The sequence below is a fragment of the Centruroides sculpturatus genome, unplaced genomic scaffold (genome assembly GCF_000671375.1).
Source record: "Centruroides sculpturatus isolate CEXI.00-Female unplaced genomic scaffold, Cexi_2.0 scaffold1820, whole genome shotgun sequence".
NCBI classification, from domain to species: Eukaryota; Metazoa; Arthropoda; class Arachnida; order Scorpiones; family Buthidae; genus Centruroides; species Centruroides sculpturatus.
In genome coordinates this window covers 45,610-72,064 of record NW_019385915.1, presented here as the reverse complement: position 1 = coordinate 72,064, position 26,455 = coordinate 45,610, and the positions used below count along the sequence as shown (strand labels likewise).

At 32.2% G+C, this 26,455-nt stretch overlaps 1 protein-coding gene across 1 annotated transcript in view; it reads left to right on the top strand.

Annotated features, from left to right (window-relative positions):
- LOC111612554 (short stature homeobox protein 2-like) overlaps positions 1-24,433 on the top strand; it is a 29,000-nt gene extending 4,567 nt beyond the window's left edge. Inside the window, exons 2-4 of the mRNA XM_023353786.1 lie at positions 7,351-7,658; positions 21,313-21,370; positions 23,582-24,433. Of these exons, the coding sequence (XP_023209554.1) occupies positions 7,351-7,658; positions 21,313-21,370; positions 23,582-23,934 (719 nt within the window). The 3' untranslated portion in view covers positions 23,935-24,433. The remainder of the gene's footprint in view (positions 1-7,350; positions 7,659-21,312; positions 21,371-23,581) is intronic.
- The last annotated feature ends 2,022 nt before the right edge of the window (positions 24,434-26,455 follow it).

Here is a 26,455-nt window from a genome sequence, read left to right as displayed (position 1 = left end):
TGCATCACTTCTCTTGCATTTAGGCCTATATCGACTATTAAAAAATCTTTTGACCATCTACTCGTTCATCTATTGCGTTTTATATCTTTAGCCTTTAACAAACTACAGTCTAGGGCTTCTTCTTATTTGAAAAATAATAAAATTTTCGCATTTCAACTTCATTATCCAATTTTTAATTAACTTTTCTCTTCGACTATTAATTTATTAATCGTTTTATATGCAGACAATATGAAATTCTTCGTGACTATCAATTCGCTTCCGGAATTTTTGTAATTTAAAAGACCTCGGCTCTGTTTACAATTGATAACTGATACTTTTATTCCACTATATTTTAAATATATATTATTTTTGCGATAGATTATTAGCTATAATTCTGTATTTGATATAAACGTCGATTTTAGTAATAATAATTGCGCTTTACGCGCGCAATGGATTTGTATTAGATTAAATAAGCTTAAATTAATTTTCCTTCCAACCAGGTTTTATTTATAACTTTTTAAGTTCTTTTAACAATTAAAATTTATTATAGAATTTTATTTGGTCAGTTTTGACTCGGTTAAAATGTATCGGCGTATCTTAAACCATCACAAATATTACAATATTATTATTTGGAAACAGTTAATGTGTGTATATATATATATATAGGTTTATATATATATATATATATTAACTGTTAATATATATATATACATTAACTGTATATATATATATATATAATTTGATAATCTTAAAAAATAATAAAATAAGAATTAATTTTAAGTTAAGTACAAACTGAAGTTTAACTTAAAGGAACAATTAGAATTATATTTTTCTAACTTCAGATACAAGCCCTTAAATGATTATCTTCTAGAATCTAAAGACCAAAGCTTTCTCCTAATTTAAAAGAAGTTTTTACTGAATGTTTTGTTTTCTTAAGTATATTTATATTTAAAGAAAACCGATATAACTTTAATATGTTCAACATTTTAAGCAATTTAGTTCGTTACAGCGTATAGGCCTATACGTTTAATTCTTTTATCAGAATTTCTAATAATATTTGTTGTTTATTTCAATATTAAATATATCTTATGCATTTTTAATCTTTCCGTTTTTCCAATATAATCAGAATAGTCAAAGAATTTTACATTTGTTAACATGAAATGTCTGTTTAAGAGTTCGATATAACGCGCTTCTTTTTTTATTCTATAATGAAAAATTATGTAAATTACAATAGATTTTTAATTGAAAAATAAATAAATTGTAATTTAGTGTATAATATTTTTATACAAATTTGAAACGGGTAGAATATTTCGAACGTGACAATTCGAAACTTCGAGTCACCGGATTGAAATTGAGCCCCAATAAATACTAGATCTACACCAATTACGAGAAATTGGCTTTTTAATAATATAGTATCATTCTGATCAACGTTATTTTATTTGTTTACGCATAAAAAACAATTAAATAATAATTGTACAAATTATTTTGTTTATTTGAATGAAAGAGCCAAAGTATTTTTTGCTCTTTCATAAAAATAATTCCACTTATTTAATAATTATACTCTTCCGCTTGTTTCAAGAAGCTCAAGTTATTATTTTATGCTCGGATTATCTTCGAATCGAATTTTCTCATTAATTTTTTCTACGTATCAACTCAAATTAAACTTATTCGTTCTTCAATTGTTCCCCTTTCGCTATAAAGACTCATTTCGAAGATTTCTATTTATTCATTCCTTCGTAACCGCTAGGCTATAGCTACAACGCTTTCCATATTCTAATATATTAAAAATTATACAATCAAATTTTCAATTATAGATAACAGACTAGTCTTAAGGGCTTCTGACTACTTCCATTGTATGTAATAATTTGCCTGGAGGAAAACTCAGGCCTTCGCTCTTCTATCGTTAGTTCGTGCATTAAGTTTATCGACGTATACACAAACTCTATTCTGAGTTTATATTAACTAATTTTATCGCTTATTTTATTCGTTGTTTTTCTGTATTTTTCACGCTTACCGATAATATGCTTTCTCGGTATTCTAGGACAGGTAATTTCCTTTTTAGATTTCATTTTTCCAAAATATTCTTTCAGGAAAGCATTAAATATCCAGCAAATGTATTCTTTCTTTAATAAAATTTCTATCTTATTAATTAAATGTTGAATATTTAATAAAGAATCTGTATAATGCTACGAAAGCATTCGGAATTTACTAGAAAATTAAATAAAAAATCTTAATTAAGTGATGTTTAACAACACGACTAACCATAAAAAAAGTACTTGCATTATTTGGATGAAGTAAATCCTGAGGAAAAATATTTGTTAAATGACTTGTGATGTTATTTTCCACGTAATTGACTCTGAAGATGACATCGGAGTTATGAAAGTCGGATTAGATCGTTCCAATGGAAGTTTGCTATTTTGTTATTGTCTATCGATCCCTCTCTCGTCACCTAGATGATGGCATTAATTATTACTTATTCTCGATATATAGACAGACTGGAAAAACGAAAACAACGTTTATTACACCATTAGGAGAAAGTGAGAGATCAGACAAACAATATCTACAGCCAACAAACGAAAAATCTGTATTTCGACCACCCAAAATTTCACGATATTTGCGCTGCTAGGTATACAAAATTAAAATTTATTAAAATTTAAAATTTCAGAAATCGTAGGTTTCTATGGCGAAAATTTTTTGCCATATAAATTTATATTATAAATATAGGCCCTATATACTGTATTATTTGTTATGCCCTACATGCAGGTCCTATATATTTTTAATGCATACGAGTCTTGAGATTAAATATATTTATCCATGACAAAAATTCTTCTTAGTTACATCAGTAATGTGATAAAAACGAATTTATTAATACAAATTTTAAAATAAAAATAAAAAAATTTGAAACTTAGGCTGCATTTTGATTTAATCTTTACAGATGTTTAGCAATTTCTCTGCAAATAAAATGAAACGTAAATCTTAAAACTCGTATTTTACCTTAACATATCACGATTTTCCGATATCCATCAGGCATTCGTCTTGATTTATTGCACAAATTAAATCCGTAAAGGTGTGCCTTGTGCAAATTTCACATTCCAGAATAAACTGCAGTAGACACAAACATCAATCTATCATAATACATTTGAAAACTACTTTAATACTGCTAAGTTAGAGTTGGAAATGTAATAAATATCAAACTAAAATTAAATTTAAAGGGAAAAAAATTTGAACGTACATTTTAAAAAGTTCTAAATATATATACATATATATAAATTAATTTATAGGTGAATTTTTTTTTCGTGGAAGTCTCTTATTCTCGCATGAGTAGTTTGTTAAAGTTTTGATTATATACAGATGTGTTAGGTCTCACGTATCAAAAGGGTCAAATTAAGCAATGGATAATTTTAGCTTGCAGAAAAATTGCCCGGTAATAAAGAAATAAATATCAATTTGTTTAATCATAACTTTGCATAATTGAACAAATTCGAAATGTTTGCTTATCAACGTGAACAATTATCAATAACAGATTCTAGTAGCGGATAAACGTGTTCCATACGTTAATATAACGGAGGAAAAAGCTGAATTTAGATTAAATTTCTCACGTTGCAGGTTATTTATCACAGAAATCAGGGAAAAAAAGCATAATTCGGACAGTTTCTATTTAAACTGCATCATAAATCTAAATGTGACAGATCTGCAAACTCGAATAAATTGGAACGATATGGCAGGGACGTTCCATTCATAGGTCTACAACTGAGTGCCAAAAATCATTCCGGCACAATGAACACAACGAGCACATGACAGATATGATAAAGCAAAGATGTGACACTTCAGCCATCCCGTTTTAAAATCAAACCATATTTTTAAATCGAATTATTCACGCCCCAGCAAATTATATTCTAGCACCCAAACACCTTTAGTAAGCATACGATTTAGGAGTAACCCGACCATCAGTTTTTTAAAAAAATGGTGGATGGAAAAGGTCGCCGTTTTAAAATAAAGTAGCAAATAAATTTTAGAATAAAATGCGGCATCCAGACGAAAATAGTTTATTAATTTAATTTTATTTGGAGTTGGCATCGAATTATATCATTAGTTTGCCATCTAAGGATAGCTTAGAGTAAGAAGACTTTCTGCATTATGCATATACCGTGAGTATATATAAAGCGAAAGAATTGTATTAAAGCGTGATTTTAATTTCTCGCCGTTTCATTAAACTTCATTAACATTTCATTTTAATTAGGAAAAGTTAATTGAATCTAACGAGTGGAAATTAGCAGTAATCTGCGACTCACTCGCATTGATTTCTTTAGTAGTGGCTCCAGGTTGTATCCTTCTTCTTTTTACTGCTAATTATATCAATTAGTGCCATTAGGACACGTTTAGTCTGTGTTTTGCCCGTGACAGCGATAGCTAATCAGATGAATTGCAAGAAGAACCGTTTTGTTGACAAAATAGCAAATTTTTAATAAATGTTAATCTAATCTCGGACAATAATTTTGCGCAATTTATTAAAGTACAGTAACTCTTGGAGCCGTGACGGAAGATTTAATGGCGCTTGGCATTTTTCTGTCTTAAATTCGTCAACAAAATTATTTCTAGACTTAAAATAATTAGCTGGAAATTATGAAGAGTTAAAGTAATTTGCATTTTGTAACGTAACTGTTTTAATCCCTCGGGTGGTTGGGGTTTTTTTCCTTCAAGCTGGCGCAATTAGCCAGCTTGTTTAGTAATTTCTCTTTTTAAAATTTTTAAATGAGTGTAAATTATGTTCGAAATTTTGTAGTTTGAACCGGTAATTGCTTAGATATAATTAATTTATTATTGAAAAGATGATGGACAGAATAATCTAATCAAACAAACCGTGTTACGTGATTATTACACTTCAGCATTTGCAATTATAATTAGCGATTTGGCCAATTAACTCGTTGGGCAATTAATAAAGTTAATTAAGGTGAAAGAACAAAACGCCGAGCATTTAAATTAATTAGGAGGTGTCGTTGGTGCAAAAATCGGTGCGAAGCAGACGAAAGAAAAAATAAAGACGTTCTCTTAGCACCCTGTTGGTACGGGATATCAACTAGTTGATGGAGAAGCTCGCGATGGGTCTTTAATGTCAATCCGATAGGGCGGAAGTTAGAAGGCGCCGGCCATTTTAGCAAATTTAAAGAAACATAAAAAGAATTTTGGCCATTTGGACCTCGACCTTTACTAGAAATGCCGCAGAATCCGAGAGGTACAGTACTAGCCAGTTCGGAGTCGCACGCTCGCATTTGGCATTTCCCAGTTTTCCCCTAAGCCGCATCACCCATCTCAGTGCGGCTCATCAAAATTGTATGCATCTAATCCGATTAACCTTCAAACTTTGAGCATGTTACACCAATTCCGGGATAAAATTTTTGGCGCCCCTGGCATGTTGTAATTTATGGGAGTTGGCACGTGGCGGGACAACGACTGGTGCAACTCGCAGTTTGCCAACAGACGTGAGAGGTCGGCGTACGTGACAGGCCGCATCGGGTCAGCCCGAATGACTGCAGCTACGGCTTTGCAGCCGAGGATGGCTGCAAGGCGAGAGAAAATGTCGGTTAGCGGGCATCTCTCGCTACTCGCCATCATTTGTCATCTGTATCCCGACTCCGTGATGCGGTCGGGAAATTTGCAAAATCACCAAGTTTTATTGCTCCCGAGAGTCGCTGCAGCAAGTGCCGCTTGTTCGATAATGGCTACTGCTACACGGCGCTAATATCGTTTCGGTCCGAGCATAATCTCGCTCCTACCTGATAATAACTGTAGCCGCAAATTTTACTTATTCTGCGCTCCTTTTCTAACCGCCATTGTGCGGGGTTATCTATATAAAGTCGATTGTAACCAGATTTATTAGTTTTCGCAGCGGCTTAGCCAGATTGCAAATTACAGTCATTTCGCCTGATGGTAGTTAGCGCACCTGCGATCTCTAGTCACTTCTGATTTGGTATCGCTGCGCTAAAATCCAGGTTGAATCTGGTCTCCCAATCGAATTAAGCTCCTCCAATGACAAACGATGCCTCTCTTCCGCCCGCCATTGGCCGCCTGACCAAGAATGTCACGTCTCTTCTTATTTTCTAATGCAATTATTCTGTCTGGCCCGGGGAGACAGAAAAATGTCTACCACCCTGGCGACTATCCATTAACTGACTTACGCGCGATCTCGCGCCACGCTCACACGCGCATCTCACCTGGACGAATCGTCTTTCGGCTCGGCAATAGCAAAAATTTTCTCCTGCTTGAATTATTGATGAATCTCTCGACGTCGAACTTGGGAAATAAATGGTTTCAATTTTAAGAAGTGTAATCTAATAAGAATCTATTACGAATGCTTCTTTGCCTCTCACCCCACAAAACACCAATAAGGATCATCTAGATATTACCCTTTTCTTACGCGTTATAAAGACGACAATTATGGATCTGACTATAAATAAATATTTGATTAGTCCGAATACATTCCGCGAGAAAACAAACATGGCACTTTGTATGCACCTCGCTTTTAAGCTAACTATTATTAGTATTTATTCAATAAGAAATCGAAGAATACGCCTAAAAATAGCGGTCAAATCTACAGAAAATCTAGTTCTAAAATTTTGCAGTTATCAATAATAAAACCTACGATTCAATTATGTATTATTTAGTACGAATTGCATTTCTCTTCTGTAAATTAAAGTAAACAGTCGTTGAGAAACCGCGATTTAATTTCTTTTTATTTTTAAAAGTAATCAAGCGTTTCGACTAATTTTTTCCAAGCAGAAATGTATTTTATCTTAATAATAATTTATTTTTAGTAGAATTTTAATAACATTTGTTTTTTCCATTAAAAATCGAACTTAAATTTAATTATAATTAAGTTTAATTCAAAGAAAAATGTAGGTTGATTAAATTAAGATTGGCATTCAGATTATTTAATACAATATTTACAAATGGAAATAAAATTCGTATTTACACTATAACTTCTTGTATATTATTATAATTTTAAATGTTTATTACTTAATAACTTAAAATTGAAATGTTAAAATAGACTATCATTTTCAGGAAAATTGTTATGCACGATGATAAATGTAGGATTATTTCAAGTGTAGACACACACAAAAAAGAGATTTTATGCAGAATTTACAATTCACCTTAAAATCCCGTCAACTAAAAGTTTATAAAAGTTTGTTATGAGTATAAATTTAAATCCTTAAAATTATGTAAGAATTTTCGATTTAGTTGCGTAAAGTTTGATTAGAATCGTCGATAAAGCTGTTTTATTTGTAGTTAATTCTACTGTATGTGTAGTATACATAACGAAATAATATAAATGAAGTTTATTATGCTTTAAAAATTTTGTGTTTGTTTTTTCAGTGTGTTCGAGTTCTCCCAGTCTAGTTCCAGCCGCCGCTTCTACTCCAGATTCCGATTCTCAAGCCGAAGTCAAAGCAGAAACTTCCACATCAGAAGAGGCAGAAACGAGGAAGGAAGAAAGAAAAGAGCAATGTGCTTTAGGTGACAATGGGCATCAGCCCAAAGTGAAACAGAGGAGATCCAGGACTAATTTCACACTGGAACAATTAAACGAATTGGAGAGATTATTCGACGAGACGCATTACCCGGACGCTTTTATGCGCGAAGAACTGTCGCAACGGTTGGGTTTATCCGAAGCGCGTGTACAGGTAAGCATTTGCATTTATCTTCTATTCTTTTTCTCTTTGGCTCACCCGGAAGAATGCGCAGAATAGGAAAATAAAGGTGTCGAAGCATGGAGGCGACGTTAGTCCGGTCAGGAACGAGACAGTCATTAGCCACGCGCAGGGCGATATGCGGCCTGTCAGCGCCCATCGCTTGTCGATCAGTGTGTAATTCGATGGTTGACGATAGATAATGTCCAGCAGCCCGAGACCTTAATCTCATTACCGGCACTTCCGATGGATAGTCGCTCTAACTCGGCTTGATATATCCCGCAGCGCGACTGGCACGAGGCTGCTGGATGCCATTCCTATAGCGACGCGCGAGCGCATCCCGACTGACAAATTAAAAGTTTTAATACATTAGGGAGAGAAAGAGACGACGTCTTCTTGCACCCAAATCGGAAATGACGTTTCTGCCAACAAACCAAAGCGAATTTCATTGAACTTGGCTACTTCCGGTTTCCGAAAGACAGCGGTTTTTTTTAAGAATTTGGAAGGATAATTGTATTGTTCTGGAGTGTAATCGGTTGTGTGTTAATGCCAATTTATCGAGGAATGGTAACTCGATTAAGAACTCAATTACAATGGACTGGGCACTGTAACTGAGGGATGGCAAAGGTGACCGATGGGTGTAAGGCGCTACATACGCGTCGCATCCGTTCGGTGTCGGGTGGATACGTCCGACTGATGGATGACCCGCGGAGGATGAAATATCGTCTTTGGTCGGATCGACCAATGGCGGCTCTGTCGACGTATGGTGCGTGACAAACGCTATCCAATGGGAGAGCGGACCGTCTCCGGCGCCACCTAGCCAATCAATCGGACTCGAGTAGATAGAAGAAAAGTCGGGGTGGTCGGGAGGCGAAAAACGAGAGAAAAGTGTAAAAACTGCAACAAAGTAATTGTATAGCAAAGTGGAGAAGTTCCTCTCCAATCGAGTGGAGTTGCGAAAACTGTCAATCGGTCGAGCATCCATCAACCGGAATTGATGTTCTGCCCTTACGAAAAGAAGTTATTAAGTTTGTGGAGCGAAACAGACACAATTATTCTCTGACGCGTTTACGAATTTGGGTAAAAATCGACGAGGAATATACTTTTTTATCGTCTCCTTTTCGTTAATGTCGCCGACGTCACGGCCGCAACCGAGGGCCATTTGTGACAGGCGATTGGTCCGGCGAACTCCTTGGCTAACCGACTGGAATCCGCCCTCCCAGATTTTTGGATCTTGAAAAATGACTCGACTCATTCGCCTCTGTAAACGGGAACACATGTAAAGGACCAATGGTTTCTACTAACAAATAGCATTCTTATCTTCCCATAATTAATCGAAAATTTGCTTTAAAATCTCAAATTTTTGCTCCAAACTAGTTAAGAACTTAAATTATATTTTTATTTTATAGAATTAAACAAAACATGATAATTGCGCATGCTATTCGAATGATATTCATCTATGCACTGTACTGTACTGTACAATACAGTACGTGTTCGAAAATCGATCGCCCCTCTAATCTTATAGGATATAACTTATGATTTAACTTATGTTATAGAATGCCGAGGAGCAGTTTATGATAAGAATAGAAGAAACAATTTCAAAAAGTAAACGCAATGCCCCGAAGTATAGGCCTAAACATTAATGGAAAAGACAGGCGAAACAATAAGTATCGGATTTGGCATTGAAGAGAGGAAATGTAGGTCAGTTTTGATTACTGAATCTTTCCGTCTTGGAGGAAAAAAATGCCATAAAACTTTAAAGGTGATTTAAATTTAAGATTCGACGCCTGTAAGTCCGATTCGAAACAAATTTTGGAAATCCGCTTGTGGAAAATGCGTGGTGACTTCGTCTTTACGGTGTTTTTTCTTATTACGATCAGAACGACTTTATCCGGGTCCAAAGTCATCTTAAATCAGAGATTTTTCGTGTAAGAAGGTTAAGAGACCATTTCTTATATTAAATAGTTTGTTTCTGTCTCCTATGCAATCACTTTATTGTCTCTTTGGCCATTCCGATTATTTCTGTCTTTTACCACAATTTATTGTCGTAATGCCATACCTCGTCTCTGACAGAATTGTAAGAAATGTATTAAATGTGTTCCAAACAACAAAAAATGAACTTTTTTTTTTACCTTTCAAAATGATCTATAAACTTTTTTCTATTGACATTAATTACCTTATCGCTCGAAGAATCGCTGGCGAACTCTAATTTTTATAAATTAATCTGGATTATATTACATAATTAAACTCAATAATCTTAATATTTATACGTTTGAGGTGCCACTGGTTTATTTTTGGATGCCGCAAGCGATTGATTGTCTTTCTTATTCAAGTGTTGCAAATGGCTGATACAAAAACGCTTCGTGTTGATTCAAGAAAATTCTCTTTTATTTGGTTTTTTGGAAAATTAAAGAATGCTTAATTTTAATTTTCATCTTTTTTCTTCCTTCTTCATTTTTAATTATATAAGAACATAATTTATATTAAAAAAGGGTTAAAATACACGTGACATCTTCGCGCGATTTAGCTTAGGCTAAGTAGCATCGTTCATGCTATGCGTCATATTCATTCTGTAGATAGAAGCATTAAAGTTGAGGTCTGATCTTTGAACTGTTCGAAAAGGGAATGGTTGTTAGTGGAGGATGAGCAGCAGAGAAGAGATAAGTGGAGTGGGTGATCGCTCACACTGACTGATGGTGAAAGAATAGAGGGCTAATAACACTTATTGGATTTAGAATCTGCTTTCATTTTTAAGGATTCATCGAGCCGTGGTTGATAAACTACAAAATAAAAAGATAATCCCCAATCTTAAAATAGATTTCTTTTTGTCTTTAATATCTTTAAAAACTCGAAGAAATAACTGTTTACATTTGTACAGTACAGCACAATACGAAAGAATATTTTTTTCGGGCTTATTTTTACATTATTTATTTTCATATTCCCCGAATTTATACCCGAAAGAAAACGATCGATAATTTAGTTTAGAGGTAGATGGGATGAAATATTAACGAAGTTGTAACGACGAGATACAAATCGCTCACGTAAATTAATGCTAAGTAATAGCCAGATAATCGTTAGATTAAAAGTAAATACTTTAGTTAATACTTCAAGAAAAATTAAAGAAAGTGTATAAAATTTATTACTAGGCCTACATTTCGTAATGGGTCTAATTTACTAAAAATAACTTAAGTGTAATAAGTATTTTAAATATTTTATTCGTTTTTTAAATAATATAATAAAAATAAATAAATTATTAAATAAATTTAATGTAAATACGGTTTCTATCATTTTTAAGCTAACAATAATAAAATTACTGATTTTATTTATAAAGGAAGTGGCATTTCTATTTAATGATTCGGTACAAAGAAATAAAAGAAAATTCAAAAAGAACCAGTTTAGGTTCCTGTTTATTTTTCCTGTACAGTATTCATTTTATTTATTAAACTAGTTTCAAACTGACAGTTACGTTGAGAAAATTAAAGTAAAAGTAAATAGGCCAGCTACAAAATTTATTACATGACAAAAGAGCATTTATTTTGAATGATTAACTCTATAATTAACTATTTGATAGTAATTTAATTGTTTTTCCAATAGCAATCTAACTTTAACGACGGTTTTCTAATTATTTTTCTTGTTCAGTAACTAGAAAAATACATATTTTTAAATAAGACGTATTATAGGTTTTGATAATAATTCTAATTTAAATGTTGTCCTTAACTAATGGAATCGAAATATCGAAAATTCTAGGTGTTAGAAATCTTAATTCAGTCATTCAAATGTTATGTATGACTCTAATTTTGTATCGCGGGGATATTCTTTCTAATTTAGGAAAAATCGATAATTCGATCAGAAGATACTTCAACAACCTTCGGTATCTTACAAGCGCTAAAGCGAATTTTCTGTTTTACGTCTTGCGTAAAGACGAACCGAAAAGAATAATTAGTAGAAAAAACTGCTATCGGCGGCGCTCCGGTAGACAGATTATGTTTAAATAAATAGTTTCTTTTTGTTCTTCGTTTGTTTTTTTTTTTTTCGTTGTAATGGGAAAGACGAATGTCTCTTGAGTAGGCGGAGCTAAACGAACTTAATTGTTTCAGGTGAGACGGGCATCCGGCGGATACCTATGGGGATGGGCGAACGATGACGTAGGAGAAGGAGGCAGAGCGGCTTCACGTGGCATTTATCAATTAAGCAGTCAGTATCGGAGGAAACTAGAGATGGGACGCGACATTAGAGGCGGGCAAGCGGCCAGCAAGCTTAGCGTTGGTGGCAATCAGTCGGCGCTCGGCTAACTTGGCCTGGCAAGCCGATTAAGCCGGGCTCTTACCCTGATTAAATCCTTGTTTCCGTAATGTTCCTTTTATATGAGGTGAACCTTTTCATTTAGTGGACTTAATTGGTCCTGGACGCCGGCTTGGCTCGGACCCCAACCCCCCACTTCGGGCTGGTATCGCGGGACGCTTCCCGAAAACGAGGACAGTCGGAACGTTCATCAAGCCCGCTGCCCTAAAATACGCCATATAATCTGGCAAATGGTCGGATGTGATAGAAGAGACGATTTATTTACAGGCTCATAATAATAACGGGAGTGTACGGCCCGCTCGGACACGGGTTTTATATATATATCTTCCTTCTATTGTCTAGCACCTTCCCGAATTCCTAGCCGAATAAATAAGGCATTTATTATACATTTGTAGCGGTATAACAGTAATCCGGAATATATATAGGCTACGGGGGAAGAAGAAGCGCTGGTTGATAGCGAAAAAATGTATTGTTATTAAACGGGGGAAGAAGTGGGAAAGGAAAGACAAAAGCGGATTATTGAATTAGGACGGGGGATAGACTGCAACCTTTTTAATTAAGCCCGCGTCGGGCGTGTGGCCGCATTTTCACACGACATTTACTGTAGAGTTTCCACCAATGGTTCTTCAGGCCACGCCTTCGTGGACGCTGTTTAACGGGTGCGAGCTCGTCCTGATTTCAACCGGTAATATCATTAGGACAGTGGGAAGAGAGCCCTGAGGGGGGACGCGGGATAGGGAATTCGATTAAAAGCTGACTCTCTACCGTCGGCCGCGTCACAAAGAGCTAGGGATTTACATAATGCCCGTCTAAACGCGACTCCTGCAATCTATTCATTACTAAATTGCCGTTTAACAAGATTGAATTTATCAGTAATAAGTGGCCGAGCTAATGTAATCATGGTGATGAAAAGAAAACCCTCGGATCTCTTCGGCCTCATTAAATCCCAGAGAAGATAAAAGCATGATTAATAGCTAGAAGTGTCTAGCGTAATAAAAGAGCTCCTTTGAGCCTACTTTGTGCTAGATGCGCCGTCAAATATATCCTCTCGGCTCCGTTGGTCATCAGCACTCCGGGGGTGGTCCTAGTCTGTTTCCACTTACAAGACAAACAAGATATTGTTGGCTGAGATGGCGCATTTTCCTTAAACTTATTAGCCCGAGGCGCACTCCACTTTTTATCAATTTAAAACGAATAATTCGATGATAAAGCGCTTGCTCCAAAGGAACCTCCAAGTTTGTTCTTGTCGTTCGCTACCGCCATTTGTTCTTCCGATCACTAACTTCGTTTCAAACACAAAGAAGTGCCAATAATATAAGTCATAATAGCTTCTAAGCCATGTCCTAAAATGCCAAACCGACTTCCCGTTTTTATTTTAACTTATATAAATTCAGAAATGAGAAGTAAACCTAACGCTTTAGGGGGAAGCCTAGACCAGAAAAATATATTATCGAGATTTATTTATTCGCCGTAAATTTATAAAAAAAATATACAATATTTTCCGTTTTAATCAAATGTTCTGAACATTTTCATAATAAGCAATCACTTCTTAATCTTATTCTGATTCTATTGGATACAGAATAACTTATTTAGTGGGATGAGTTCAACTTTTCAAATTCGACTTGTTAATCAGTTACGCGCAGTTGTGATCGGAATAACCGCCTCTTCTGCGCGTAAATGATGAATTTCTGGGCGTAACTAATGAAGAAATGGACTAAATTTTGGCCATAATATCAAACTTTTCAATATGTAATAGAATTTGCTGATAACTTCTTGTTAAATATTATTTTAACATTTTTAAATGCCTCATGAAGCTTGGAATAAATTTCAAACTTAATTAGCATTAAAATATTTATAGGAATTTTATCAATTGAATGTTAGATTGATGTTTAATTTTAGGAGAAATTAATTGATTTGAACTGAAAATTCAAAAGTAATTAATTAATTTTCCAACTTGATAAATAATATATCTATAAAATTTTTAATTAAAATGAAACGAATTTAGCCGAAATNTAAATATCCTTTAAACTATGTTACTATTATTCTGCAATCAACTTAATAATTTTAAAATAAATAATAAGAGAAAATATATAAATTTTAATTAATACTTTTATATTTTATAAGTTAAAAATATTGAATTCTGTTATAAGGATACAGTTTACCTTCTAAATCAGTTTTAATATGATTTAAAATCTTGTTAAAGGCTATCGTTTAAGTGTTATTTTCAGCCCTTTAGAAATTCTTTCGAGCTTTCAGGTTCAACATTTTCTTAAAAGAGAGTAACCTAAATGAATAACTACATTTTGAAAGTGACCACTCGCAACAGTCACTCCCAGTCTTCTTTTGTATATTAACTTGTATGTTATTCAGCTTTAAAGGATTTTTTTCGATAAAACAACTGATTTTATTTCACATTTTCTCCAGATTTTTCCACCCGTTACTCTTTTACTTTTAATCACACGTTACTCTCTTAATTAGCTTATAATTGCGATTGTTCGTAACCTACTTCGTAAAATATGCTACATTATTGTACAGGTACTGTACTGTACGTACTGTACACAGCATACAAAATAAATGATAAAAATATATATTATAATGGATAAAAAGTACTTAATACCCCATTATTGCTAAATTTTCTTACAAATATAGAATTAATTAGTTTAGTTAATAGTGTAAAATCTTACTGTAAAAGTTGTGTGTTGCCTTTCGCTTAAATTATATAAAAAGATAAAGAAGATTTTAAAGTCGATTAGCAATTTTAAAAAGCCAAAAAGTTGATTATAAATGTTTTAGACTGCATAAAGAGCAAATTATGGTAATTTTTATTTACCTGTTTTATTATGTATGGAATTTCTTGTAGGCTATTTGTAAATTAAAATTAACTTAATACATTATTCAATTAAGAAGTTTTTAACTTATTTACATTATTTTGTATTTTTTGTTTTTTTCCTTCAAACTTTCAATTTATTTTAATTTTCTTTAAATTGACCATTTAAAGACAAAAGAAAGTTTCGTTTTCTTTTCGAAGATTTGGTATAGAGAAAGTCGAATTGTAAATAAACATTACTGGAATAGTTATGGTTGTTCTTTGGAACTTCAAATAACTTATTCAATAATTTAGCATAACCGAGATTTTGTAATTTAATGCGATGAAACTTTATTCAAATTGAGTCGTTGGGAAAATTTTTCTTGAAAGTCAAGATGTTAACCTTAGCGAATTTTAGATTTCAAATCGAATTTAAAATTTCGTCTGATGAATTTGGATAGATGATATCTTTAACGGAATTTCAGAATTTCTTTGGTTGTAAGCCTAAGGCAAAATTAAATTAAAATTATGCGTATTCCAATGTAAATACTTTTAAATATTCACAGTTTTGTTTGGGAATCGATTCGCGCGTATCCAAAGACAAAGAAAGGATTTATTTACCTTAAAGTAGGAAGTATTTTTTAAATATCCGAGCAGCAATCTTAAATATGAATTCAACAAAAATTGTTCTGTTTCCTTCTTTATGTTCCGCTCATTTCTTTTACAAATAATAGATTAATAATTATTTTCTTCTTCCATCACTTCACTGTTAATAAAATAAATAATTTCATTCAAATTTAGTTATGATTTAACTTCTATCTTTAATATTTATAAAAGATTCTTTAATTTCTTTAGGAAAAAAAATACTGAGTGTTTATAAATTCGAATTAATGCAATTAAATGAAGTATCAATTTATTAATTGTCATCGATAACGTTCGGAAACAAAGTAGCCAACAGTCTTATTATTTTCTACCACCGGAAAATTACTATTGGGATTCGAACCAACATGGATTAATTCCTTGGAGATGGGCCTTGCAGGATCTTTAGTTAATGTGTATCAGGAAGAGATATTTCACCTTCAATTCGCATAGACCAATCGAAAAGAAATTCTGGAATATTTTATGCTTCAAAATGATTTGGAAAATGAAGAATTGGATTGATTTGCATTGGCTTAATATGCTCTAAACTGCGCGTTTTTAAATCGGATCAATAACATTTCTTGGATTAATTTGTCTTGTATATCTATGTTTTTTGGTTAATAAGATTTAATAAATTAACTAAAAGGAAGGATTTATTATTATAAATAATAATTATATGATCATAATTCAAAGTTCAATAGAATTAGAGTTCGAATTAAGTATTTATTTAGGTATAAGTTGCTTTAAAAATAATTTATATTATATAATTTTGATTTTATATCTTGATATTACGTAGATAAACTTTTAATATAGCCTATATAACCCACAGGATGACAGAAAGTTTTACAAATGAATTGAATTTTCTGAGATTTCGAACACAATGGAATTAAAATTTCATTTAAACTTTGACATTATATAGCTACTAATCAAAACGAAGTTATCTTCCGAACGTCTTCATTAAATAAAAATAAAGGACATGTAAAAAGTATAGTAGGATATGTGAATGCGTAGGATAGCTACCGATTTTATGGTAGGATATCTAAAAGTAGTGAAATGAATTTTGCAGAGATTTTCCGAAACTATTCTCTTAGAATCGAACGGAAACAAAAAGTTTCATCTTTATTCCTCAATCTGCTCATCAAACTCTTTAACATAAGAATTTCCTCGAAATAAAAAATGAGTAAGAAAATTAAATTAATTGTCTCCTCTGCCAAATTATTTTTAATTAAACAAAACCGGGATGAACAAGATCCGAAGCAAGAATTGCGAATTCAATCAGTTCTTTGTTTTAGCAATATTCATTAAAGAATTAGCTTTCAGCTTGACTAGAAGCTTCTTTTCTTTCTCTTAAGGATTTAGAGAGGATTTCCAACATTCTTTTTCCATTGTCTTAATTTATTTTCTTGGTGATTAATAACATTTTTAATTAATTGCTTTCTCTTATTCCTCTTTTAATATTATAAGGTTAAAAGATTAGGAATAAGAAATGAAGTGTCCTTTCGGGATTTTCTCATTTTGAGACCTTTTCCTTTCTAAAATTAAACAAAACAGCTTAAGGATGTGTCCTAATGGGATTAGTTTGCTGATCGCTTTAACTAAAAATATAAGATGGTTTCAGTTAGTTTGAATAAATTCCTTTTTATTTAATAGATCTAACTTACAAGAATTAGATTTAGAATAGATTTATTTATTTCGTTTTAATAACTTAATATTTAAAAATTATTATTATTTTCAGTCAGAATAAAGGCTATTAAATTTAACTAAAACAAATCCTTTATAAAATGTAATTAAATTCTGGCTTATTTTTCTATAAGGTGACTCTTTTATATGTTTATCGTTTACATTACGTAAACGATAAACATATAAAAGCAATATAAAATTATTAAGTATATAAACATGGAAGGAAGAATGAAAAGTAAACTTAAAACTGAGGAAAACAAATTATTTACGATAGATTTAAATTGTTAATTAATGTATATATATTTTTTTAATTCCCTACATCAATCGAAAATATCACATTTATACAGAATCAAAAAGTAAAAGGTTCAAAATTTTGCATTTTATATTGTGTATTGTGTTTGTGATGTAAGTTAATCGCCGTAATAATTGCAATTATAGTATAATTTCTTATTTCATTTAGAAACGTCATACATAACGTCCTCGTTAATTTGACGTACAGTACAACGTGTACTTCCTTCACTCACAAAACAAGATGAATATTAAATTGCTGAGTGGTTTATATATATAATATAGTACATATTGTAATATGTTTTAAAGGATTTCTGTATTGTCGAAGTCAAATATTAATACTGGAATTTAATTAACCATCAAGTTCGGATAAAATGAACTTTAGCTTGTTTTAGAATGTCAAATCGGGATACGAAACACCCATAATAATCATTTATTGATCTTCAAATTATATATAGGCCTATATATACATATAAACATGTGTTTCGAATTTACTTTAGATTCCAAATTATCGTGTTTCGATCCACATTGAGTCCACTGAATTTCTCTATTCTAATATACAATACAACAGTAAGTTATTTCACATTAAAATTATATATAGAGGGGAACGTGGCCTAAAATGACACATTCTAAAGAAAATGTAAAAAAAAAAACAAAATTATTTTCTTAGGTAAGAGGCTTAATGATTTATTGATATTTAATATTGCACTGAATAATACAAATAATAATGCTAATAACAACAGGTGTATATATATATCGCCTTAAATCAAAGCCAAATCTAAATCTATTTATATATACAGATTTGGCTTTGATTTAAGGCGATCTTTAAGGCAATTAAAGCTATGTATCTAATAACAAGAACTGAAAATTTCAGATTGTTTTTAAGTTACAGGTATTTCAAAAATAACAATATTGTTTTATTTTACCATAGTTTCTAGGTTAAAATAATACACCTAAATCATTTTTTTTTGCATAAATCTCATATAAAATTGATTTTTTTTTGGTGAGGCCTGCACATTTATCATGATTCCACAAAGAACATTTCTTACATTTAAGCCATGTTTCTCCAGATTCAGAACCACTGTATTTCGTTCCATGTCCGTCTCTCGTATTTTCCCACCATAATCGAAAGTATCTAATTATTAAGACACCTAAAAGTCACAATTACTTGGTATCATTACATAAAATAGCTTGTAACTTGAAGATTGAATGAAGCAGCTATCTCATTTTATCTTCAATGAATAATAATAATATAACATAATCTGCAGAGATAGTGGGATAGTTTGTTGTTATTCATAAAGATTACTTATATTTGAAAGAATTACGTTTCAATAATTTAAAAATTAAGTCTTACATATCCAATAGTATAGTGATAAATTCAAACATATTTTATAGGGTTTTTCAAATGTAACCCGTTTTACCCCAGTATTGCATTTTAGGCCAGGTTTTCCCCTGTAAACACGCGCACACACAATATTTAAGATATATGCCTACGAGTATATAATAAATATAACGGCACAATAACTAAATATATGACTAAATAACAAAACTAATAGATTAAAAAATGAATTAGGATTGCAAATATTATTTATCCACACCGTGTATAGAAAATTCTAATGGCGTTCTATCAAATTAAAAAAAAAAAAAAAAAAACAGAAGCTTTATATACAAGATAGTCCTGATTTGAAAGTAGATCTCAAATTAATAGTCCTACGTCTCAGCTAATTTTTGATATATTCTTTATACAAATTCTGTTCATGCGTACAGTACAGTACCTTCAACTATTCTCTGCTTAATCACAAAATTCGGTTCTTCTCATTAATTCGTTGAATAAGTTAATACGCCAATCAACTCGCAGGTATGCCTATAATTTATTAAAGTCGAACAGCCTAAATTTGTGATAAAACCAGACGTTCGTTTACTATTACGCATTTCATAGAATATATTACCCAGTGTTTATTAAGTTAAATTTATTGGCAAATCCATAAATTATTCTAATGAATTGTCATAAATTTTGCATTTTTTATACCTCGTTAAATCATTCTACCACTTCATTAACCGGTAACGACCAGTTTTTCCAAGTAGAAATTATGGTCGTTCGGTGAGATTCATTCGGAAATTATCGAGTAATCCTAGATAATTTATCACGACTCATATCATCATTAACCCAAAAAAATGGCAGATTTCCTTTAGTAAAGCGCATCTTGATAACGAAGAAGGGGGGAGAAGAATTCTCAACGTGATAAGAATCACCATGACTTCCTCCACTTTGCTATTTATGAGTTGTATTCGTTTTCTCTCGGCACTGATTCGAGATTAGAAAATTCCCGCAACTAATGAACGGCTTTTTATGGAAACTGATTCTAATTAAGCAAAGATGTTTTAATTATTCTTCCTATTAAAGACCATTATCTACATTCGTTGGTAACTTTATGGAGACATAAGCACGTATATGCCATCTCCATTTGGTAACGAAGACACATTATAGAATAATGGCGTACAGAACTTGCAATTTGAAATTTAAATGTCCCAAATTGAAAGTTCTGTCATTTTAATGCATAGCCGAAGCTAGATAGATTTAAATTGTTAATTAATGTATATATATTTTTTTAATTCCCTACATCAATCGAAAATATCACATTTATACAGAATCAAAAAGTAAAAGGTTCAAAATTTTGCATTTTATATTGTGTATTGTGTTTGTGATGTAAGTTAATCGCCGTAATAATTGCAATTATAGTATAATTTCTTATTTCATTTAGAAACGTCATACATAACGTCCTCGTTAATTTGACGTACAGTACAACGTGTACTTCCTTCACTCACAAAACAAGATGAATATTAAATTGCTGAGTGGTTTATATATATAATATAGTACATATTGTAATATGTTTTAAAGGATTTCTGTATTGTCGAAGTCAAATATTAATACTGGAATTTAATTAACCATCAAGTTCGGATAAAATGAACTTTAGCTTGTTTTAGAATGTCAAATCGGGATACGAAACACCCATAATAATCATTTATTGATCTTCAAATTATATATAGGCCTATATATACATATAAACATGTGTTTCGAATTTACTTTAGATTCCAAATTATCGTGTTTCGATCCACATTGAGTCCACTGAATTTCTCTATTCTAATATACAATACAACAGTAAGTTATTTCACATTAAAATTATATATAGAGGGGAACGTGGCCTAAAATGACACATTCTAAAGAAAATGTAAAAAAAAAAAAAAAAAATTATTGATTACTTATTCATAAGCATAAATATTTGGAATAAGAAAGAAAATAAATAAATAAATAAATAAAATAATTTTCTCAATATCGGGAATACCAGGCCGAAAATTTCGTAGATGCACTCTATGAGACGCTGTTTTTCATCCCTNTGCAATTTGAAATTTAAATATCCCAAATTGAAAGTTCTGTCATTTTAATGCATAGCCGAAGCTAATTATCGTCGGATAAGATTGAACGTCCATCGAACTTCGTATAATTACCGACGTTAAAGGCCTTTATCTTAATTAGTCGCCCGTCTCTTTCGAGTTTTTCTCAGTCTAAACTAAACTTTGAAAAGGACTTTTAATATAAATTTAACAATATGTTCATTTCGAATTATTTATGATCAATTTAAACGTTAGAAAAAAGAAAAACGAAATAGTTTTGTTTCTATTAAGAAACATTAAACTTACCTTAACCATTGATTAACAAGAAATTTGTAGTAGGCTACATTTTTCTTTAAAGCCTAGCTTACATTTCATTAATTAGATATTTAAACATTACCGCCTTTTGACGGATAATGGAAAGGTTACCATTTTTGAGTAAATAAGACATAGATAATTTTTTAAAGTTTCCTAATATAGAGAAAAAATAGAGAAGAGATTGTCATTTTTTCAAATCTTCTTTTCTTCTTTTCTTTCCATTAGGTATGGTTTCAAAACAGAAGAGCAAAATGTCGGAAGCACGAAAGCCAGATGCAAAAAAGTAAGTTGCATTTTTTTTACGGACTATTTTTTCTTTACAACTTTTAGTACTTAGTTTTTCCGCTAGGGTTCGGATTATCGATAAAATTTTTAAGTCCTTTTCTTTAATGCATGTCACTTATGTAAATTAAAGAGCAATTGAGACTCGAGCCTTTTTTTCTTTCCCCCCCTTCGTTCTCTTCGCGACGGTAATGGGAAATGAGCGTACATATGACGTTTTTGTCCTCTGTCATTTTTTTCTCTCTACATTCGATAGACGAATGAAACGCCTAATTTTTCAAGTTCCATTTGACACGGCATGATTTAGACCCAAGACATTTTGTCTCTCTCCATTTAGCTGATGACAAATGTCGAGCCCTCCGCCCAGATCGGTGTTACGAGTTGTTCTTATCAGGAAAAAAAAATAAAGATAAAAAAGTTGCTAAGTTTTATTTCCAAATAGACTCTGTTTCAATATATTTTTTTTTTTTTTGAAATAATGGATTTGGCCCATTCTGTCGATGATCCAGTTATAATTAATAACACTTCAGCTACAGTTAAGATAAGTGTTTAATTCTTGTCGAAGAAGAAAAAAGAGTAGGCTATAAAAATCATTTGGCTAGTTCCATTATAAACTTACCTAATATAACGAAAGTGCTTAAAATCAAAGAAAAAAAATTGTTATTTTTATTTTTTTACATCTATTTTATTGTTTATTTCGGAATAGAGAATGTAAAATTGGCTCAAAAATTATTCTAAATTAAGTTTTTGTAACATAAAAAGTGATAAAATATGTTAAGAAACACTTGAAACAACAGCAATTTAAATCCTCTTCTAATAGGCAGGCCTAAGAATTAAAAGTGGAAATATTTCAGTTTAAAATGTTGTAATTTAATAACTTTTAAATCATTATTAAAAAATGAAACTGTTTTATATTGTTTAATATAAATTTATATTAAATGCTGACCTGAGAATTATAAAAATGCACGAATTTATTATCTCGTCCCGATGGCTGAAAAGTATTCCTAAACTTATATTAATTGTTCTATTATGCATTATGCAACATTTTAAGTATAAAATTATCTTTCAAATTTAAATTAATTAAATAAATTTTTATGATATTTAAAATATAAGTTAATAGGCATTTTGAGGTCTATCTTATCTCTAGACACCTTTATTAAGCTTATATCTTATCCCATTTAGATACCATCTAAAAAGCACGAACAATTTAACTAAATTATAGAATTCGTTCGCCTCGAATTTTATAATATTTATTAAATAAGTAAGGCGGCAAACGAGAAGGTTGTACTAAACAAAAAAGGCCTAGAGCTCTCCGAAAGAGGCTTGAATTCGGACCCTCCGGTTATAAGTGATATAATTTTAAATTGTTACTTTACACAATTGTAACGAATCCCAACTTATGCATACCGATTTGCTTCGTCTGTCTCTCGATTTAGCGTTAGAGATTTATGAGAAGCGTCACCGAAACGCCCATAAAACTGTATTTAAATCGAAAGTATACATCAATTAAACCGCGACGTTACATCGAATATATTAAAATGGAGTAATTTACCAAGTCGTTGTTTAAACCTGCTGCTTCTTCCAAAACCGATTGGAGAATAAAAATTAGAAAGAGGAGAAAGGAAAATACAAGAGAAATTTGAACTTTTAACAAAATTTAAAATATTTCGTAAGGTTATTTCATCTTTGGAAGTAATTCAAACGCCGTTTCCGTGCGGCTCGATATTAATCGAATTGCTTTAGATAATAAAGTTACAAAATTCTCTCAGCTTTTAAAAACGATTAAATTATCTAAAATTTTGGTAGTAGTGGTATATCCATTTAAGTATTTTACGGAAGGAAAAAGTTAATCACGTGGATTGTTAAGCGATTACAGCAAATATCGACTTCAGAAGGAGTGTGCGGTTGTTTACAGAGCCCAGAAACGGTCTTAAGTGTCTCGGATAGGGACACTGCACTCATTCATCTTCATTGTATCCATCACCCTATCAATTGCGTTAACAACGGCATCCCCGCCGCTGTCAATCCCGTTGCTGGAGCCTCTGCTAGACTGCCACCAGATGGCACTTCATATCGATGAAAAATTACCAAATAAAAGCGGAAATTAAGTTTTGCTCCTTAATTTAGATCCCGCGCTTGATGCTTGATCGATGTCGAGCGGCACGAATGCTATTGATCCGATCGATCCGTTTGTTTTTCTTTTTTTTTTCAGACCTGATGATGGCGGCCAGCACCCCGATCGAGTCTTCTCGCATCGCACCTTACATCAACGTCAGCAGTGCCGTGGCCCGACTTCCGCAGGATCGCTATCTGGTGCCCACCACCCATTACTTGCCTTACGCCGATCCGGCCTTTTTGGCAGCGGCCCAGCACTATTCGGCCGCGGCCGCAGCGGCCGCCGCACACGCACCCCATCCACACACCAGTTTCTTGTTTTATCCTACTCCCACCCACCCCTTCAGCCTGTCTGCCCTGATGGCAGCGGAACGACTCAACAATAAAAACTCCAGCATAGCAGATCTTCGACTCAAGGCTCAGAAACATACCGCCGCTCTGGGACTCTAGTCTATCGTCTTCGAGGTTTCAAAGTGCACCCCGAGTTTTGGCTGAGAAACTATTAACGAACGCCACCTCGCCAAAAAATAAGAAAGAAAATAAATAAATAAATAAAATAATTTTCTCAATATCGGGAATACCAGGCCGAAAATTTCGTAGATGCACTCTATGAGACGCTGTTTTTCATCCCTGTTTTCGTTATTCATCCTACGACTTTTGCAGCAGATGACGTCTATAAAGTTGTATTCCAAAAGTTTGTGGAGAAGTTATTTTTATGGATCAAACAACTAGACATAAACTAGAGAGCTGGCACCAATCTTTTTGGATATAAAAAAAAATATATTTAAAAAAGCGTAGATTATCTTCTGTTCGGAACACACTCGAATACGTAGACTTTTACATTATGCCATATAAAAAATCCAAGCTGATCGGTCAAAAAACAGAAAAAAAAGTGTAGCCGGAAAGTAGATATGGCTCGAATCTGCACGACTTAACCTATTTTTCGGTTACAGAATTTTATGTTTGTGAATATTTAAATTGAAACAATAAAAATTAAATTAAAAAAAAACAATCTTAGACTTTGTTTTAAACGTTATTTTTTTCTTTCTATTTTTTTTTAAATGTGCACAAAATCGCTTCTTAACTCGCCCTTTACTAACGATAAGAGAAGCGCGTACCGGAAATTAGACAAAGTAAATTTCGATTAAAAATGTAATTTCGGTGATATTTCCACGTCGTTACAAATATTAACATTCAAAAATAGTAAAATTAAATTTTGATTTCTTTAATATATTTTTAAAGACATTAACCGAGACAAATTCCTACTTAAATTGATTATAGAGTCTTAATGGAACCAAAAAGTAACTTGCATTTATTTTTAAAATATGAAAAAAGTTTTGTTTTTCAAATTTTTAGAGTGGGATAAAGTAAAATAAATGAGAGTTTTTCCGTAAAACTCTGCAGATTTAATTTAATTGAGTAAAATCGTTTAGCCGCATATTTGGTAGATTAAAAAGAGCATTTTACTGTTTATTGTTTTAAACAAAATAAATATAATTTATAAAATATGACGTAACGACTTTTTCTGTATCTTCGACTTACAACGAGGTGCCCAGGGCGAAAAATCATTCGATTTAGTTATCGTCTATGTATCATTTGGCAGTAAAGGCATTTCCCAGCCCGACTATAATTACTCAACATTTCCAAACGATAGGAAGGAACAAAAGAGAACGGATGAAAAAGAGAGTGCGAGGCAGGATCTAAGTTATACTCTTAAGATCTAAGTAAGGCAGTCTCGGTATAAACCTAACTTAATGAACGAATTGCCGGAATAAAACATCAGGATTCCATTAACCAGATGGTCCTTTCTTTACTTCTTTCTTCTCGTCGATGACGTGATTGCACGAGCCGAAACACGACCCTACTATTGGCTGTTTCTTGGACGGAACTTGGCGAATAGGTGAGAGAAGTAAAGCGAGTAAGCCAATCAGGGTAAGTAAAAAACCGTTTGCTTTTTCTTAACTTCTAAGTACTTCTAATGGAAAATACAAAGTTCTGCCTCCGATAAAAACTTTGCATTAACCCAAAGCTTACTTACAATTTTATTCAGATTTCAAAAGGTAGACTCGGGATGGTCCGACGACCCACTCCTTAAAGCTAAGCCATTCACTCTCGTATCAATTTAATGACATTTATCTAATTTATGACTATTTAAAGAACTCGGAAAATTTAGTTTTTTTTCGGTACCAGTTCATTGTCAAACTAGAAAAAAATCGAACTGATCGATTAAAAGAAGCAAGTAATCTACTAATAAAGTGTCGAGGACGAAATCACTTTCATTTTCCTTATTACAGTATTTATTTATAGCTTAAACAGTAAGGTAATTGAGACTTGATTCAGAACGATTCACGAATTTTATTTAATAAAAATTAGATTACGGTTCGTTCTTCTGGAAGTCGAGAATAGATTTGTAGAGAGAACTATATTCTACAATCATTGTGTTTAGTCTCGTGCTCCAATTATAAGGTTCGGGTTCCTGATAATTTAATTTATTTACTAACATACAGCGATGTGTATACATATAAGTTAGTGGCACTTAAAATAGCCTATATTATTATAAAATAGCATTACCTTATCCGGAAAGAGACGAGAGAAAGATGCGAGAGAGAGAGTAGCCTATATATAAATTTTGTAATTATAAAAGACAAAAAATTAAAATATTATTAAATACTAATTACAGGAAAAACTTCAACAATATCAATGGGAAAATATCGAAAATTATACATAGAATCTGAAGTTAATATTGCATACTATATAATTGTTTATTGTACAGTACAATAGGCAGCGGAGTAGCGTGGATGTCAGCCGCCCGGAGCGGAGGAAAATTTCGCCGTCCCGTTATTTAGGTATCTCAATTTAAAAGATTAAAATTCAGTTTCGTAACAAAAGAACAAGTAAATGAAAATTTCCTTGCCAGGGTAGCCAGCTGTCTAAAATAGCTCCATTGAATATTGGAAGTGTATATGAAAAC